General features: G+C 32.2%; 2 protein-coding genes across 6 annotated transcripts in view; one reads left to right on the plus strand and one right to left on the minus strand.

Annotated features, from left to right (window-relative positions):
• Positions 1 to 953: 953 nt before the first annotated feature.
• LOC113514539 (uncharacterized) lies at positions 954 to 8,907 on the plus strand. Its single transcript, XM_031908139.2, has 5 exons — positions 954 to 1,070; positions 3,994 to 4,182; positions 5,060 to 5,374; positions 6,783 to 8,063; positions 8,671 to 8,907. The coding sequence occupies exons 1-5, from the start codon at positions 1,011 to 1,013 to the stop codon at positions 8,905 to 8,907; spliced, it is 2,082 nt and encodes a 693-aa protein (XP_031763999.2). The 5' UTR covers positions 954 to 1,010.
• A 3,871-nt stretch (positions 8,908 to 12,778) lies between these two features.
• The window catches only part of LOC113514566 (glycerol-3-phosphate acyltransferase 1, mitochondrial), a 60,578-nt gene continuing 56,414 nt past the window's right edge, over positions 12,779 to 16,942 (minus strand). For all 5 annotated transcript variants that reach the window (XM_052895272.1, XM_052895271.1, XM_026898663.3 and 2 more), the window contains 3 exons: positions 16,135 to 16,277; positions 14,790 to 14,962; positions 12,779 to 13,954 (listed from right to left, as the gene is read on the minus strand). In XM_052895272.1, coding sequence (XP_052751232.1) covers positions 13,761 to 13,954; positions 14,790 to 14,962; positions 16,135 to 16,277 — 510 coding nt within the window. In that variant the 3' untranslated portion in view covers positions 12,779 to 13,760. The remainder of the gene's footprint in view (positions 13,955 to 14,789; positions 14,963 to 16,134; positions 16,278 to 16,942) is intronic.

A 16,942-nucleotide genomic window follows, 5' to 3' on the forward strand; every position in this document is an offset into this window, starting at 1 on the left:
ATTTGAATATCGCTCAGACTGACGTACAGCATTTTCACTCAATGCTCCATCATTGCTTGACAGAGCCTATTTGGAAAAACATAAATTTATAGCTAGGTTCAACTTGTTAACGAAGTTTTATTCTAAGGAAAATGCAGTTTTCAGCACTTCAAATGTATTTAAATTAATAATTTTGAGAGAATGGCGGATAACTGTATAGACATCTTTAACAAAGTCAGAACGGCAAGAGACGACAATACACGCCTTGAAACAAGCTATCGCTTAGCATAAATGAATTCGCAGCTTTTGAATACTCAAGTCATTGTCATGAAACCGGTTATAGAATAAAATCATTGTTTTTACCAGTAGGTACCTACTTCTTTTGCATAGTTTATGTAACTACATATATATGTATGTACAACGACATCTAGTTTTTTTTTTTATTATTTGTCCTTTCGGACAGCTTCACAGAGGTTCAATAGTTTGTATCCAAAGCCGTAAAATCAAAGAATAGAAACGGCTTCTTTGATGATCTTTATCAGGGGATTCCTCCAAATTGTAGTTACATTATTACCTGTTTTAAATTCTGTTTTTTGCTTTGTCATTCTTTACCATTATTTTACTCATTTATATCTATTTATATACGTGTCGCAATAATTTTAACTCTCATTAAAATGTTTTTTTTTTCATAATAGTATCATTTTTCACGAATTTTTAAAAATACAGTGCGAATAGTTTCTTCATCATTGTTGATTGTTTCAAGATTCTTGTGTACCATTATAGGTAAGTTATATTTAAATAGGTAATTCTAAAGTTAGTGCCATATTTCTATGATTCTTGAAATAAGTTGAATTACTGAACTATTTATGTGACTTCAATTATATATAATATGTACAAACGCAATAATTGTAACAATAAAACTATAGCACTTTACTTTTTGTTGCTTATATCCACGTCATCTATACGTATATCATGTCAAAGTTGGACGTCAATACATTAAACACAAGTCAGGTTTGCATCCTTACTAATTTATGCTATTATGTACCTTAATTTTATTTTTTAACGGAAGTATTATAATATCTGTGGTCACGGTAAGTACCTGAAGGACAGCTACTATTAAGGATACCCATTAATGCTATGCTAAAATTGTCTTCTCATATTTGAAGTTTCTTATAATTTTTTTTAAATTCAAGAGTTGTGACTGACTTGTTAAACTAACGATTGACATGATTTATTGCTAGCAATATACTCGGGTCAGTCTCCACACACTACCTTGAAAACCATTATAGATTTTATAAGGAGTGAAAATGAAATGGTGACCCCACCTGCACAATCAGTGCAATGATTTAGTACCAGTAAAGCGTTATAGATTAGTATGAAGCAGGTATGCATTGTGACAAACTCGACTATAATTAACCATGATGGTTTTTAAGGGAAACCGCATGGAGGTCTACTTAATAACATATATTACTAGCAACGGGTCTGTTAGATTCCATTCCTAATAAAATATTCCTCTTTCACCCCAACTAATCTGGTTAATTTTAAATGAATTTGCTGCCATAGGTCAGTACCTGCTTCTACCACTGGTTCTATGCAAGCATATATTGTTAGCGCAAGCTGGGTTACCACTCCATTATTAAGACCTGCTGCTCTTGAATATCCTGTCATGTTGACCTCCCTACGGTCCCCTGGAAACTTATCATGTTGAATTCCAAGTGTATTTATCATGATAGGCTAACCGACCTGCTTTTTCATTCACACCTATCATACCTCACTGATATCCCACCAGTATATACCATTAGGGCAGGGGAGGTTCCATTGTCATCTAAAAAAAATACGAATTATTAGTCATTGTTAATCAAAAAGGTTCAGTCAAAAACAGTTCAGCTATTTACAATCTTGTAAAATTAAAAAAAAAAATAAATTATTAGGAAAACTTATAACAATATTTTTATAATAGGTACAATTAATTATATAGAAACACTAACCATATTTTTTTACATATATTTCTATTGTAAATATAATAATTAATATTATAAATGTAAAAAATTAATTAATTTTTTATATCACCATAACAGCTTAACCAATCACTACGAATTTCTTATACACATACTATACGGATGAAGAAAGATATAGGCCACTTTTTATCCCGGTCATCACTCCTATTGCTAGCAATATACCCTGTCAGGCCTAACTCCACGTCCCCCCCCCCCCCCCCCCCGAAACCATCGTGCCGAAATCCTGATGGCCTAACTGACCTAGATTTTCATTCTCATCTATCATTCCACACTGGTGCCCCACCAGCGTATACCAATGTCGTAGGCGAGGTAACCATTCCATTATCATCCATTAAAAAAAATCCTGGTCACACGGAGAAAATTATGGATAAATGGTTATATGACATTGTAAATTAAAACAATAGATATACAAGAATTATAATATAATATATATATAATATAATATATCATTTCTAAATTAATCCATACACCACCATGACATGAAACAAGATACATTGTATAAAAACATGACAGGCATACAGGCTTTTTAATATAAAAATTATGTCGCTTGTGATGGTCAGCATTATATTTTGACATATACCTTACAATAAAGTATTACTTTATTATATATTTAGTATATTTATTAATACAAATACCATACTTGGTATTTGTGTTAATAAATAAAACTCTAATAGATTTTCTTTGTTATCGCCGTAACAATCCTGGCATTCGTTGTGTTATCTGATTCTTAGAATTGAAACAATACAATGTAACTCTATGGAAAGTGCTGAACAATCAAATTAGTTGTTTTATTAATGTGATTCAAACAAGGTGTCAAATAACGTAGCTACTATTAAATATATGGATTAAATTTTCTCGGTGTAAACATACATTTATATAAGGAGAAACCTCCGTAATTATAGTGAGAATTATGTAGTGCATTTGGATAAGGGTATAACTAAGTCGTACCATTAGAAGTGTGGTCCCGGCATAGAATGTGTCACTCCTTCCTTTCCCATGGGTGTGTAAGAGGCGACTAAGGGAATTTAATGATTGAGGGAAGGGCTCGAAACCTACACCTTTCCTTAGGGGCACTAATGCAAGTTTATAGGGGGGAAAGGGATTGTTAGTAATGGAGACTGAGAATCCCATTGCTAGCAATATACCCAACCAGATCGACCTCCTCGCGGTTCTCCCCGGAAACTATCATGGTTAATTCCTGATGAATTCATCATGATGGGCTAACTGACCTGTTTTCATTCTCATTTATCACCCTTCACTGGTGCTCCGCCAGCGTATCCCGTTAGCGCAGGCGGGGTTACCATACCATTTTCACCCATTAAAAAATGCATGTTTATAGCACCATTGATCATCGCAGAGCATACCTTAGAATGTGAGTATAGTTTCCCAAAGACATGTGTATAAGTACGTATGCGCCTTTTTTAAGGAGAAGCCCATCCCCTCTCCCCCCAATATTTTTAATACACCAACAAGCGCCAAGTAAACTAATTCCGGCCCTGACATAACTAAGTACTTAGGTACCTATTATGCTGTAGGTATGATGCTCCGAGTGAGCAGTCTATTCGTTCGATTACAATCCGCTCTCTCGTTCCGCACTGCATCGCCTTATTATACAAAACACATTTACAGTCCAACCTTATTTATAAAAACAATTTATTCAATAGAAAATTGTATAAACTTTGCGTGTGTTAGTATTGTATTAATCTTTTTTATTATTTTCACATTAGCGAGTGATGTCGAACTTTGTGTCCATGACGTCTTGAAAGGCATAAAAACCGTTAACAGAATCAAAACCGTTTGTTAATCATCATCATTAAAGGCCGCTTTCTATGCACAAGATGTTAAGATTTGTATTTATAATGGATAAAGTGTAATGTATATAATGTGTAACAATACGAAGAATTGTGAAATATCCTTTCATAGGGATCTGTTCCAAGTTCTCATATACCTAATCAGTTTCTCCTTCTATACTTGTGAAGTTCATTTTTATTTTTAGATCAACATGATGGAAAAGTATCATATGAATAATATAATGACAGGAAATTTGGATATGCTCTGCCTCGTCTGTAACACTTACTTGAAAAGTGCTGACGACGCAGATGCTCACATTACACTGCCCATACATAAAAAGAACTTTTCTAAAACGATCTATGTCGAGAAATATGAAGAAGATCATGTTAAAAAGGTAAGTAATATACATTTCATATATTGGAAATGCAAACTGGCTGATGGCCCACGTGATAGAACATGGTAACCGTCACCTATAGACACGAACAGAATTATGAACACTACAAAAAAGATCATAGCACCACTTATGTGTTGTTTATACTATATATGAGAACACTAAGGTGTTATACCTCTGTACTCTTCAATTTCACTTCTAAGTATATCCCAATTTTCACCTTGTGTGCCCCGGCATAGAACGGGCCACCCCTTCCTTTCCCGTAGGTGTCGTAAGAAGCGACTAAGAAGGGCGGGCAGCAGCGTCCCTTTTAAAACCAATCCCCTTGGCAAGCGTGGCAACTACTGGCAAAACCCCTTATGCGGAAGGTTTATGTCTAACAGTGGACATAATCTCAACTTTCAAACAGAAATACTGCCACACTTACAAGCATGACTGCTTCACTGTAGACAATAGTGTCTCAATTTACTTCTAAACCACTCAGCAGATGGATGATGGGTTTCACTGCCAACTAAATATATTTTATGGAAAGTTTAGATGTATAAATACATCCTATATAAAATTATAAGTAAATAAATTCAATGATTTGTATAGAAACCGCTATAAAATGATTTTTCATTGTATCTTTGTTCTGGCATCACGCAAAAACTGTTGCACCAAATAGGATGCGGCTTTCATAATTATGTTCCTGAAGGTTAAATTTAAAATTTGGTATATGTTTTAACCTTTGTAGACCATCTAGAAGTGGTCTATTTAATTGATGTTACCACATTTTGAAATCCACACGAAATAGCGGGATTATACATAGTAGGGAGGTAGTAGTAGTAGTAGTAAAAAAATTAAACTTTATTAATTAAACATTAAACTTTGTCAATCACAGGTTCTAAATGGATACTACTGCGAATTGTGCAATTTACTGTTTCCGATGTTATCCAAAGTACCTCTGCATGTTGAAGACGAGAAACACATAGCAAACAAAAATTACAATGTCTTAAAACGTGTGGGAAACCACATTATCGCCTACAATGAGCTGATAATCGACATCAAATCATGGCATGGCCTCAAAGATAACACATGTAGCGTGTGCATTACAGAATTCGATAATGAAGGTATTCACAGGACCAAAACTTCACACGTTATAAATTTAATTCAGAAGAAAATTGTGTTTGGACCCCACAAAGTCATTTATCGTTTGGTAAGTATGTTAGTTACCAAATTAATGTTATCGTAAGTGAATGCGTTTATGATTAAGTTCTAATGTTATATGAGATGAGAATATAATATGGGTTTAATATATTTAATATTAGATACTAATACTGTTACTGTTTATAACTACTCCTCTCTATGCAAATGTTGCCTGGAAGAGATCACTTTTAGCGATAAGGCCGCACATTGTTTTCTTAGTGTGAACATTTTTTAAAATTGTTTGTATCTATTTATAATAAGTTTACTATTGTAATCTTTTGGAGGAAACAATAAAGAGCATCTATTTGTCTAATACAAAACAACCTACTTAGGTACTTAATTTTTAACAAAATTAAACTAGATATTATCCTGAAAATAAACCAATTTTAAGTAAAACAATCATGCAAATTGCCCTATAAATCTCTTACAGATCAGGGTATCTACGTATCTAAAAAAGGCGAGTCAGACGCGAGTTGAACTCACACGCTGAGGTTTCGGTACATAAATATGAGATAAAATGACCATCATTATATTTCTCATACGAAATAGTCATCTGACAGTATTTTTATTAACTTTATTATAATTCGTAATTTCTTAATTTGGATTAGAATTGTCATAATTACTAACTGGACCGCATAACTAAGTTTGTGTTTAGAGTTTTTTTTTATTTGTCAAAATCATAGTTAGAAACATCTTTTTATTTTTGTAGTTGTAAACCGTAATTATTTCAGATTTTTCGCTTCAGAAATTTCGTAGATAAGGGGAGAGAATAGATTTTTTCTTACATTTTCAGCCTCATAACTGAAAAAACTACGCAGTATAGAAATAAATAAAGATCAGTTTTAAAATATACAAAATATATATAATAGCCCTTTTATATGATATCCCACTTGTACTAGAAGATCAAATAAGGAATTTTGAGTACCACTCTTGAACTTCCTAGTAAAGAAAATAATAATAGTTTTTTCAATATTATACGTAAAACCACGGATAATATAATACTAGGCAAGGCGATTCCAAAATTTTAACCAAACCAAAATTAATAGTATTAATAATACTGAGATATAGCGCCTTGACAGACTAAAGCACTGACAAAGTCGCATCATAAGGGTTCTTTTGTACTCTTTTTGGTATGAAACACATGAGTTTCGAGTTACGATAAATCTTACAATGTGATTTATTGTGTCTTGACACAAATTATATTATAGTAATTAAAAGTACTTACTTGATGCATCAATTGAGTAGCATATTGATCATATCTACAATAGAATTATCTAAACATTATATTATCCAGGGGAGTGGGCACTATTGATATACTAAAAATAGAAAATTTCCCTGTGATATTAATATTCCAGGTAACGTGAAGTTTTCTACATCCTCTCCACATAGCTCCAATTATTTTTATACAATAATTTCAGGTTGATGAAAACACATACCAGTGTTTGACGTGCAACATTATACTAACTACAAATTCCGTTGAATCACATTTTAATGAGGCAATTCATCGCGAGGGAATAAAAAAATGCAGTGAGTTATATTCTGTTTTTTTAAACAATAACGAAACAATCGAAAATTTTAAGGAATTTAATAAAAAAAATGAAACCGAACTACATATTATTAACGAAATTGTTAATGCTAATATACCGCCTGTAAAACTTAAAAAGAAAATACACAAAGATCCGATTATAAAACCAGTCTCAAATCAAGCAGCTAATATGCCTGAAACAAAAGAATTTGAAAACTCTGACTTTAACTACATAGATAAACGAAATGATATTGATTCCTTTAATGAAATTAATTTAAACACAAATAAAGATGATATGGTTTTTAAAGAAATAAATTTAGATAAAATATTACAATTTGTGCAAACATTCGAAAAAAACGAAGTTAATATAAATTTCGAAACAGAAACAGCATTCTGTAAGAAATGTTTTATAAATGTTAATTTCGAATTTGAATCAATTAACGACCATATTAAAGGAAAGAGACATACAGATACGAAAAGATTTGTATCTGATTATGTGCCTTTTCAATGTGACGCAAGGATAAATAAACCATATAAAAATAAGGAGAAGGGAAACTTATCTGCAGTAGCGGATGAAAGTACAAAAAACTATGTCAGTGCACCAGTTGTTCCTTATTATAATAAAAATAATTATTATAAGATTGAAAATGAAAAACAAGACAACAATAATGAAGAGGAACAAGCACAACAGAGATCTTGTGATGACATTACAGACATCGATGAGGATTTTAACAAAGTTAACACTGACCTAATTACATATGCAAAAGAGAATCATTTGACATATAACAAAAATAACCGCAATGTGTACTGTCGTATATGTTTAACTAGAATTCCTTCATCATTAAATTCTATGAAAGAACATGTAAAAGGTGCAAAACATAAAGCAGTTTTAATAAAACATGAAATGGCCTCAATAAAAACGTTGCAGTCTAATAAGTTTTTCGAAGATGTTACGATGACAGAGAAATTTGCTATCATAAACTATAAGTTTTTTTTACCGAAGTTAAGTTTTTTTATGTTGACTCCAATTGACACCTACAAATTAAGATGCCATATTTGCGAAGTTCATTTATTTGAAGGTCAAATTCCAGCACACGTAAAATCCCATTTGCATGCTTCACTTTTGAAGGATATTCCTGTAGTAACATCCTTAAATAATGAATTCGTTAGAGTGGTAAGTAGACTAAAACATTGAATTAGATCTTATACTAGAATAACAAAATTAATTATTATGATGAAACAGTACCTACATTTGTGTCTAAAATCTCTGAATGTGGTTAACATATTTCTAACAATTAAGGAGATTTGTTTAAAAGTAAATTTCTGAACATGCCTATAATATCATTGTGTTCTTATCGTGGAGAGAAAATTAAAAGGGACAATTATATTGTAGTGATAAAAATTGCCGATAAAATACCACTGATTATCTGCACCAAGCGTTCACAAGATTCTATGACTGTATCTTGTTGTTTTTTTTAATGACAATGAAATGGTAACCCCGTCTAGGAATCATGACGAATTCCACAAGAAATGACCAAGGGATATATAAGAATTCCTTTCCCCCTGCTGTGCTGGATACTGGTAAATACAAGATATCCTTATTTTTAATAATGTTATAAATGCGAAAGTGAGCGCGAAAGATGCACTTTAACGATTGAACATATCACTAAGAATGTTTTTTTATTGGACTTGAGCTACTTTTTATCCCGATTATGTGTACATAGTTGCGGGTACTAGCTCGTATTTATATAATAAAACTAATAAAGTTTTAATTGATTTAGGTGAGTTCTGGATTGTATCACTGCGGATACTGCAATCACTGCATCAAGGGCTGGAAAAAACTCCAGCGTCATTTGAAGACCGAGAGTCACATTGAAGAGGTGTCTCAATTATCGGCGATCTTCCAATTCTATTTGCCTAAACTAAGGCAATATAGAATACAAAAGGCAATGGAGAATAATATTTTTAGAATGTTTTTTTTTAATAATTTAAAAAAACCACATATAATTAGTCCATGATTTGTTCTCGCACGAGACATTAACTATTTTACATTTCTAGTGACCTTAAGTAAGAGTAATGGCAAATACTATATTTTTGTTATATGTGTAAAGATTATACGATAAAATACATTATTAATATATGTGTAAGACTGTATTCGACTGTTATGCAAATATAGATTTTCTATATAAATGTATATATAGACTTGATTGGACCAGTAATTCGTTAGTAAAGGCTTAAACTAAACTTACAGTCAATGGAGCCAATTAAAAGTGGCCTAAATTGAGAGTAAAGACTAATAATAATATAATATTTTTTTTTATAAGAATAATATAAGAATAATATTTTTTTTTTTTTATAATTCATAATGCATGTTAAAAAATATTCCATTGTCATACAAATGTGGTCTCGGTCCAAGGTTCCAGTCTCGGTCGGGCCAGAAAGTATATTCCATTATTCGTGTGTCTATTTAAATTAGAGTAGGTATGTTGGAGTAATTCTTATAATATTTTTTAATTATTTCTAGTTTATTATGTAATAAAATTCAACTATTTTGCAAATATATCTTTCAAATATATGTGACTTAAGACCGGGTTCAATTTTCAGTCTTCGACATTGTTTTTATTGTAAAGTTTATAAACTACAAAGGCATTGATGAAAGATATTTTAATAAAATAAAATAATTTGTTGTTTAAAAAAATCTGGTCAGTTGTGCAAATAACTTAGTAGTTTCGACTCAAAGCAACTCGACTTCTCTCAAAGTGAGTTTTGCTTTGTTCTTCTTTACTTTTATAATTTTCGTTTAAGGTAAATGTATTCAAAGCTATCTAGATTATTTAGTTGCTGAATTGCATTCAACATATACAAATGTTATACACTTGTATATTTTTTTTTTCAATCTGTTTCTATGGAAAAAAGAGCTAGACTAGATGGAACAAGACCTACCATTTCTATTGTGCAGAGCACAGAACAGTATGTTCATCTCTAAATTCATTGTATAAGTCAGAGCATACAATAGATTCAAGACCAAGCAATCAATATACTTTATTTTTATTTCAGTAAATCGTACTGATGACTTAGTGGATTGTGTAGTATTAATAGAAAATATATGTGATAGTATTATAACTTGGCATGGGTAATATGGATACTAATCCGATATCTATATTAGGTTCCTCCGGACATCGCTATCGCCCATACCGGTTTTTTTTTTGATGGGTAAAAATGGTAACCCTGCCTGCGCTAACGGGATACGTTGGCGGGACACCAGTGAAGGGTGATTGATGAGAATGAAAACAGGCCAGATAGCCCATCATGATGAATTCATCAGGAATTAACCATGATAGTTTCCGGGGAGAACCGCGAGGAGGTCGACCTGGTTGGGTATATTGCTAGCAATGGGATTCTTAGTCTCCATTACTAACAATCCCTTTCCCCCCAATTACCGGTTGGATATTTATTTTCGAGTATGTTAAAATTCTGTTATGCAATATTATTTTTTTGGATAACAGACTTTTGACATATTCATTATTAGACCAGTACATAGATATCGTTTTAAAAATATATAGATATTGCTTTATATTACTCACCCCTAACTATAACAATAATGTGATATATCTGAAATTAAAATGTTATTAAATAAAACACATCATATGGTAATATTATTTATTATCCTTATTTCTCAATTTTTTTCCTCTTTGTGCCAAAACAAAACCTATATAAATAATAACTTAAGGGTATTGCAATATACAAAGTAAAGTTGATTATTGCTTTTTATGATTTTTGCCAAGATGCATATGTGATCATAGTTTTACATGCCACCTTGGAACAATCGCTTTGTTTATATTTTGTTTTTATTATACATTTTAAACGGTATAATTCCAGTAATCGGCAATGACAAGAATAGGAAATTACTTTAAAATTCTACATCAAAAAATTAATCGTCATCTAAAAAGGCGAGCTTATCTCGAATAAGAGATTTCCAGCAAACTTTTTCATGTAAAATAAATTATTATTTAAAAGTAAAAGTAGGCAGTATATGTATTATGAAATCAAATTTTTATAGAGCAATTTCTCTAAAAAGACCCATTAATATTTATATTGTTAGATTTTTTTCAGTCTCGAAATTTAGAAACACTTCGCCTAATAGACCTATATATATATATATATATACATATAAATATATATATATATATATATATATATATATATATATATACGATATATATATATATATATATATATATATATATATATACGTATATCTAGAGTTGTAATATTTAGGTATATTATTTCTTTTTTTGAAAACATTTCAAACGCTGCCAATATACTTACTACAACAACCTGAGTCTTCCAAATGATATTGCATGAAAATTTCGATTTAAACCGGTAACATCGAATATAAAGCTGTAGTGTAATCGTCAACAATATTATATTCTCTATTGTTATGGTGCAGAATAGGTGGTTGCACTTTTGTGTACACATACTAATATAGTTTACACTGCATTTTGGTTGAGCATTTAGACTGAGCGTCTACTATCAATATAATTAGTAAAATCAAACTTTTATACTAAAACCAATTATGTATTGGTATTACTTTACAATATATCATACAGCATAACGCATAAATAATCGCATAACCACGGGCAGTCGATTAAATCAAGATCATAGATGAAGGTAGATGACCCGAATACTTCAATCTATATGAAATCTATGTGTGCTATACTTTTCTTCTTTCTGTGATGTTTTCAATTATATGTATTGTAGTAAACTACTTTCCATATCAAACTATTTCGAAAATATCATCTGTATTGTTGTTTTTGTCAAGTACAAAAATTATAATACAATCATAGTACAAAAATGTAGAAACTGCGTCGAGTAATAGGTGTATTTTTGACATCTATTACATCTATCGTGCTGTGTTTATATCTGCTATTTACGGTTTACCTTTAAATAATGTGACGTCAAAATGTCTTGACATCAGGAAAACCACTCGTCTCAATTAACATGTCAAGTGATCACACAAGCGAAGCAGTGGGATAAGAATTTAATTTATAATCACTAGGTATGTGTTATGAAATAAACCGATATCGACACTGTACTCTAAACTAGTATTTAGGTCACACTATTTTGATTATTATACTCTAAGAGTTGACGGAAATTTTTAAAGAGGTAGATGACATATTTTGTATAACTAGACATGTCGTCAGTACACAAGAGGTCCCCACGGGCACTGTCATAATATTTTAATGTTTATACGTAACAGTCATTACTGTTGGCAACATAAATAATAATTTATAAAATGTAATATTTTTTACACATGGTAACAGTGGCCTTTCTGTTAACCGACACCTTTGGAATCTCTCTGTACCGTATATTTTAAATACAAATTAATTCAAAGAAGGTCCAATCTTTAATTTATATGACCTTAAAACAAAACTGCGACCTGGGACTGAAGAAATTATGAGCTGGTAAGTTACAGTCCACAGTCATGGTTTTTATGGTGAGCACCAAGCTTTTACCTTTTAATCAACAGTTTGCTTGCCATTTTCAGTAATTTAAAAAAATGCTATCAGCTCTGTCTTTTACAAAAATGGTCGACACGACACGAGCAGATTTGTCAATATCCTCAACTTGGTTATACTTGAAAAAGAGCTACCAAGAATATTTACGAATTCACGGAATGTTTTAACTACGCCCGTCACGGTCGCGAGGTTGCGACATTTGTAGAATAAAGAAATACATGAAAATGACAAATGCATGGCGTATAAAACCAGTTTCGTAAATTTCATAATGGACATTGTTTATTTAACCAAAATTGAAAAGGGCGCGTTTGAAATCGTTCCGTGATTTCTTAGTCGTATTTTATTTATAAAGTAAAAAAAAGTCGAAAAATCTCGAAATTATTATTTTTATTTCTGAAAGGTAAACTTTTTTTATATAAACAGAATTTTAACAAGTAAACCTATTTACATGTAATTTTATTTTAAAATCGAACTAATATGTTGGTAATGATATTAAGAGCTATACCATTTTATTATAAATATATAATTAGAAACCAATGGAAACAGTAATTGGTACGAAATTAATAACCCGGTACAAATATAGCATAAAAAATGCACAATTATAAACTAAAAAAAAAAAAAACTGTCAAGCGGGGTTGTTATAAACCACGCTGTAACGTCAATTGTACTTTATCAGTACATACTACAGCTATATGTCAATTTTTAATGAAAACATACAAAATGAAAAAGGCGAAAGATTAGTCTAAATATCACCCATTTATAGGAGTTTTATCCTAAAATCGGATACCTTAACCGGCCACGCGTAACACAGTTATAGAATTTAAATACGTACACGACCCAATCTATATGGAAACTTAATATACCATTCCGCCACCAGGACAATTTATTTATTTGTTTTAGTTACTATTTGTTTAATAAATTTAGCATTATTTTTATCAATATGAGTCATTTAAGGACATGTTAGACAAACGTAATAAAATAAATAATATAATATTATTCTATTTGTTTTGTAACATAGCATTGGATGATTAATCAAACAAGCGTATAGTGGAAAATGGGCCCGCATAGTGCCTATTTTTTTACTTGCTAGTATTTATTTAATTCTATACCTGCGCCGCTACTCAAAACATCTTATATCTAACACCAAAATCACATCTCACTGGTCAAGAAATAGTCAATTTGCAATTCAAAACGAACGAACACGAATGGTCAACATCGTTATACCGTAAAGCACTAGTAAACACGTGTGGTGACATGTCAATATCACAGATGAAGTCCTAGATAGAGGTCAACGTCCTGCGTTTCCGTCAATGCAAGTTAAGAAAATGCTTCCCGCCAACTGATCTACAAAATCAATCGGCTAGTAAAGGCGTGTCCACATTATACCGGTAGATAGTAGAGCAGACCTTGTCGAGGGCTTGTCGGTCAGCGAAGGGCGAACAAAGCCGGAGCTTTCGCTGCCGACCCTCCGAGTACATTTCTAGCACTCCCCACTGTCGCAATAGTCGTAGGCAGTTGCGTATCGCGTCTGTCGATACCGCTTCGCCTGTAAATATTTTTTTATAGGTTAGCAATGACAATTCAACAGACACAGATTCAACAACATTTTGTTTTCTATATTGTTTAAGCAGTTCTTTTTGCAAGTTTTCATTAAACTTAAATTGTATATTTATTTATTTAAACTTTAATGTACAGTAAAATTTTATGTACATTTGGCGGACTTAACACCGGCCGGTGTTGTATCAGTTACGTTACTTTGTTAGTTTAGGTAAAATTGTGCAAGCTAAATTAGAATCACTGTTTACAATTTAATTGAATGGATACTTTGCATACACCTTCAGTTCTAGTAACAATATGCAAGATTCAGCATTGTAATATTTTCAAAATGGCCGCAGTCATATACTGTTATGTAGTGTATTACATGATGACGTTGCAAAATTGACAAATGGAATAAACAAGTAAGTTTATGGTATCCAAGAGAAGACACTAGAAGAAAGGGGCACCCGAAAACAAGATGGATAGACGACATCCGTCAAACCTTAGGGCTTTACTGGAGTAGAGTGGCGGAGGATAGAGTTCAATGGAGAGAGCTGAAGGAGGCCTATGCCAGGAATGAATTGAGAGATATATTATAATAAATAAAAAGGGAAAACATGTCTTACTAGGGTTATAAAGAATTCGGTGTAAAAGGGCTTATATATATATATATATAATTTATGAACCCTATTAATATGAATATCAAATGAAACAAGCTTGAAGGCTTGGTAACGATTAATTATACAATTCTAAAATGTCCACAACCACAAGATATCGGGTTACGTTATAAAAGTTCCTTTTAAGCAGATTAGATTATTAATTCACTTGTATAAAAAATGGCGTACCGTATTTCATCTTGTTGTCCGCAAAACTGTCCGTGAGGTTTTGTAGCGTAGTCTGCACCAGTTCGTTCATGGGGCCATCGAAGCCACCAGCTTCGGTCACTCTTGCTATCACACAGTGACAACTGGCGGAGTAAGCTTCTACGAGGGGACGGATCGTCAGTAGTAGTCGACGGCTGTAATATTCATATATAAAACATATTTTAACAACTAATATATAATATATATACTAATATAATAGGTTGACGGTTGTTGATACTCCTTCGCAATATCTGACGGCAAAGCTATGAGAGCAATTGAGAACCAAACATTTAAATACAAATTTAAATTAAAAAGTAACAAAATGTAATTTACCACATAGTGCAAATGAACAGAATTTTTTTTCTATACTTATATTAGGGGAAAATTATATTTAATTATCTTTCAACTTTTTTTTAAAAAAAAAACCCAAACAATAAAAGTTAAGACATTTTCATTATCGCGCAAATAAGAAGTAACAAGAAGCCGTGCATTGCTATCTTGTTCTATCTCGTGCATGCAGCAGTGAAAACATATTTAATGATAGATTCGTTTTTTACTCATTTAAGACTCATTATTACTACTACTATTTTCCTATGAAATACTGAGTATTATTATTTAGTGACTGCTAGTGTGAGGCTGTTGCCGTATAGTGTCAGGAGTTTCTTCATTCACTATATACAAGTCTCTGATATGGTTATAGATTAAGGATAGTATCTGCGGTCCTAATACATATAACCTGCAATGACGAACGTATGTAATAATCGACCGAAAACAATGAGATACTATTACAAGCGAAATACGAAAAAGTGAGCAAAATAAAAAATATTTTATTATCTTCTTTCCCGCACTTTTTGATTTTTGAAAAGCTCCAATTACTTGCCACATCAAAAGCATTAAAAATTTTAATAGCTAAATTTCTATTATATGTCGCAAATTAAGAGCTACATTTTTTGTTTACTTACTCAATTGACGTTATTCTATTGCTATTTTATAATGCATACGCTCACAGTATTTCTATGATATTCTCTCTCTATGTGGCACATCAGATGACGGACAGTTTTTTTTTAATGGATAATAATGAAATGGTAACCTCGCCTGAGCTACTTATACGCTGGCGGGGCACCAGTGAGGGACGATGTGACGATGAAAGGAGGTCAGTTAGTCCATCGTAACGAATTCCACTAGAATTAACTACGATCCAAGGTGATCCGCGTGGAGGTCGACCTGATAGGATGTATTACTGGCAATGGGTTAGTTAGACCCGATTACTAACAATCACTTTTCTCCCTGAGAAAGACAGTAATAGCAGTAGATATAGTGTACTGACCGTTCCGCGAGTGCGTCCGCGGATTGCGAGATCCTGTACTTAATGTGCCGCGTGGGATCAGGCCGCTCGCCGTCCTCATCCTCCTCTTCTAGCCGCTTGGCGAACCGGCGCGACCACTTTTGTTCTTCTAATCCTTCGTTACTCTGTAATCAACAAACATTCATAGTATAAGCGATAAATATACAGACAATACAATATAAAAGCATTACACAGTAAAGAGAATCTTTCAATATAATTGTGACACTAACTATCTTGAAATATTATTCGCAATAGAAAATATTGGAAACTAGCTGACCAAACAGATTGACATCCGCATCCATTTTCTATTTCGTCTTTAAAATCCGTAATAGAATTTAAACAATTTTTTTTTTTTTTAAATATTCAAAATTTTTTCAGACATTCTTAGGTGCTGTACTTGACAAATAGTATTTTATTTATATATTTTTTTGTACAACATAATCACCACAATTATACAATTGTATACTATCAGAAACATAAACCATTTTTTACTCGCAGCTTTATTCACGCTATCAGAATATAATATTGATTGATTGAGAAAAAAGTCAACGTACGTCCATGCTTTGATATGCCTAATTTCATGACAATTGGTTTAGCCGTCAAGGTGCCAAGAGGTAATATATAGATTTCAATTAAATTTGCACCATACAATCACATATCTGTGTAGGTCCCGGAATAGTATATGTCACCCTTTGGCCGTACATGTCGTAAGACGTGACTAAGGGTGTGTATTGTCGAGCGATGGGCAGCAGCATCCCTCTTAAAACATCATCAAAGGCCTAACTGCGAT

This window comes from Galleria mellonella, unplaced genomic scaffold (genome assembly GCF_026898425.1).
Source record: "Galleria mellonella isolate WM207_F2 unplaced genomic scaffold, CSIRO_AGI_GalMel_v1 utg270, whole genome shotgun sequence".
In the NCBI taxonomy this organism is placed as follows: domain Eukaryota; kingdom Metazoa; phylum Arthropoda; class Insecta; order Lepidoptera; family Pyralidae; genus Galleria; species Galleria mellonella.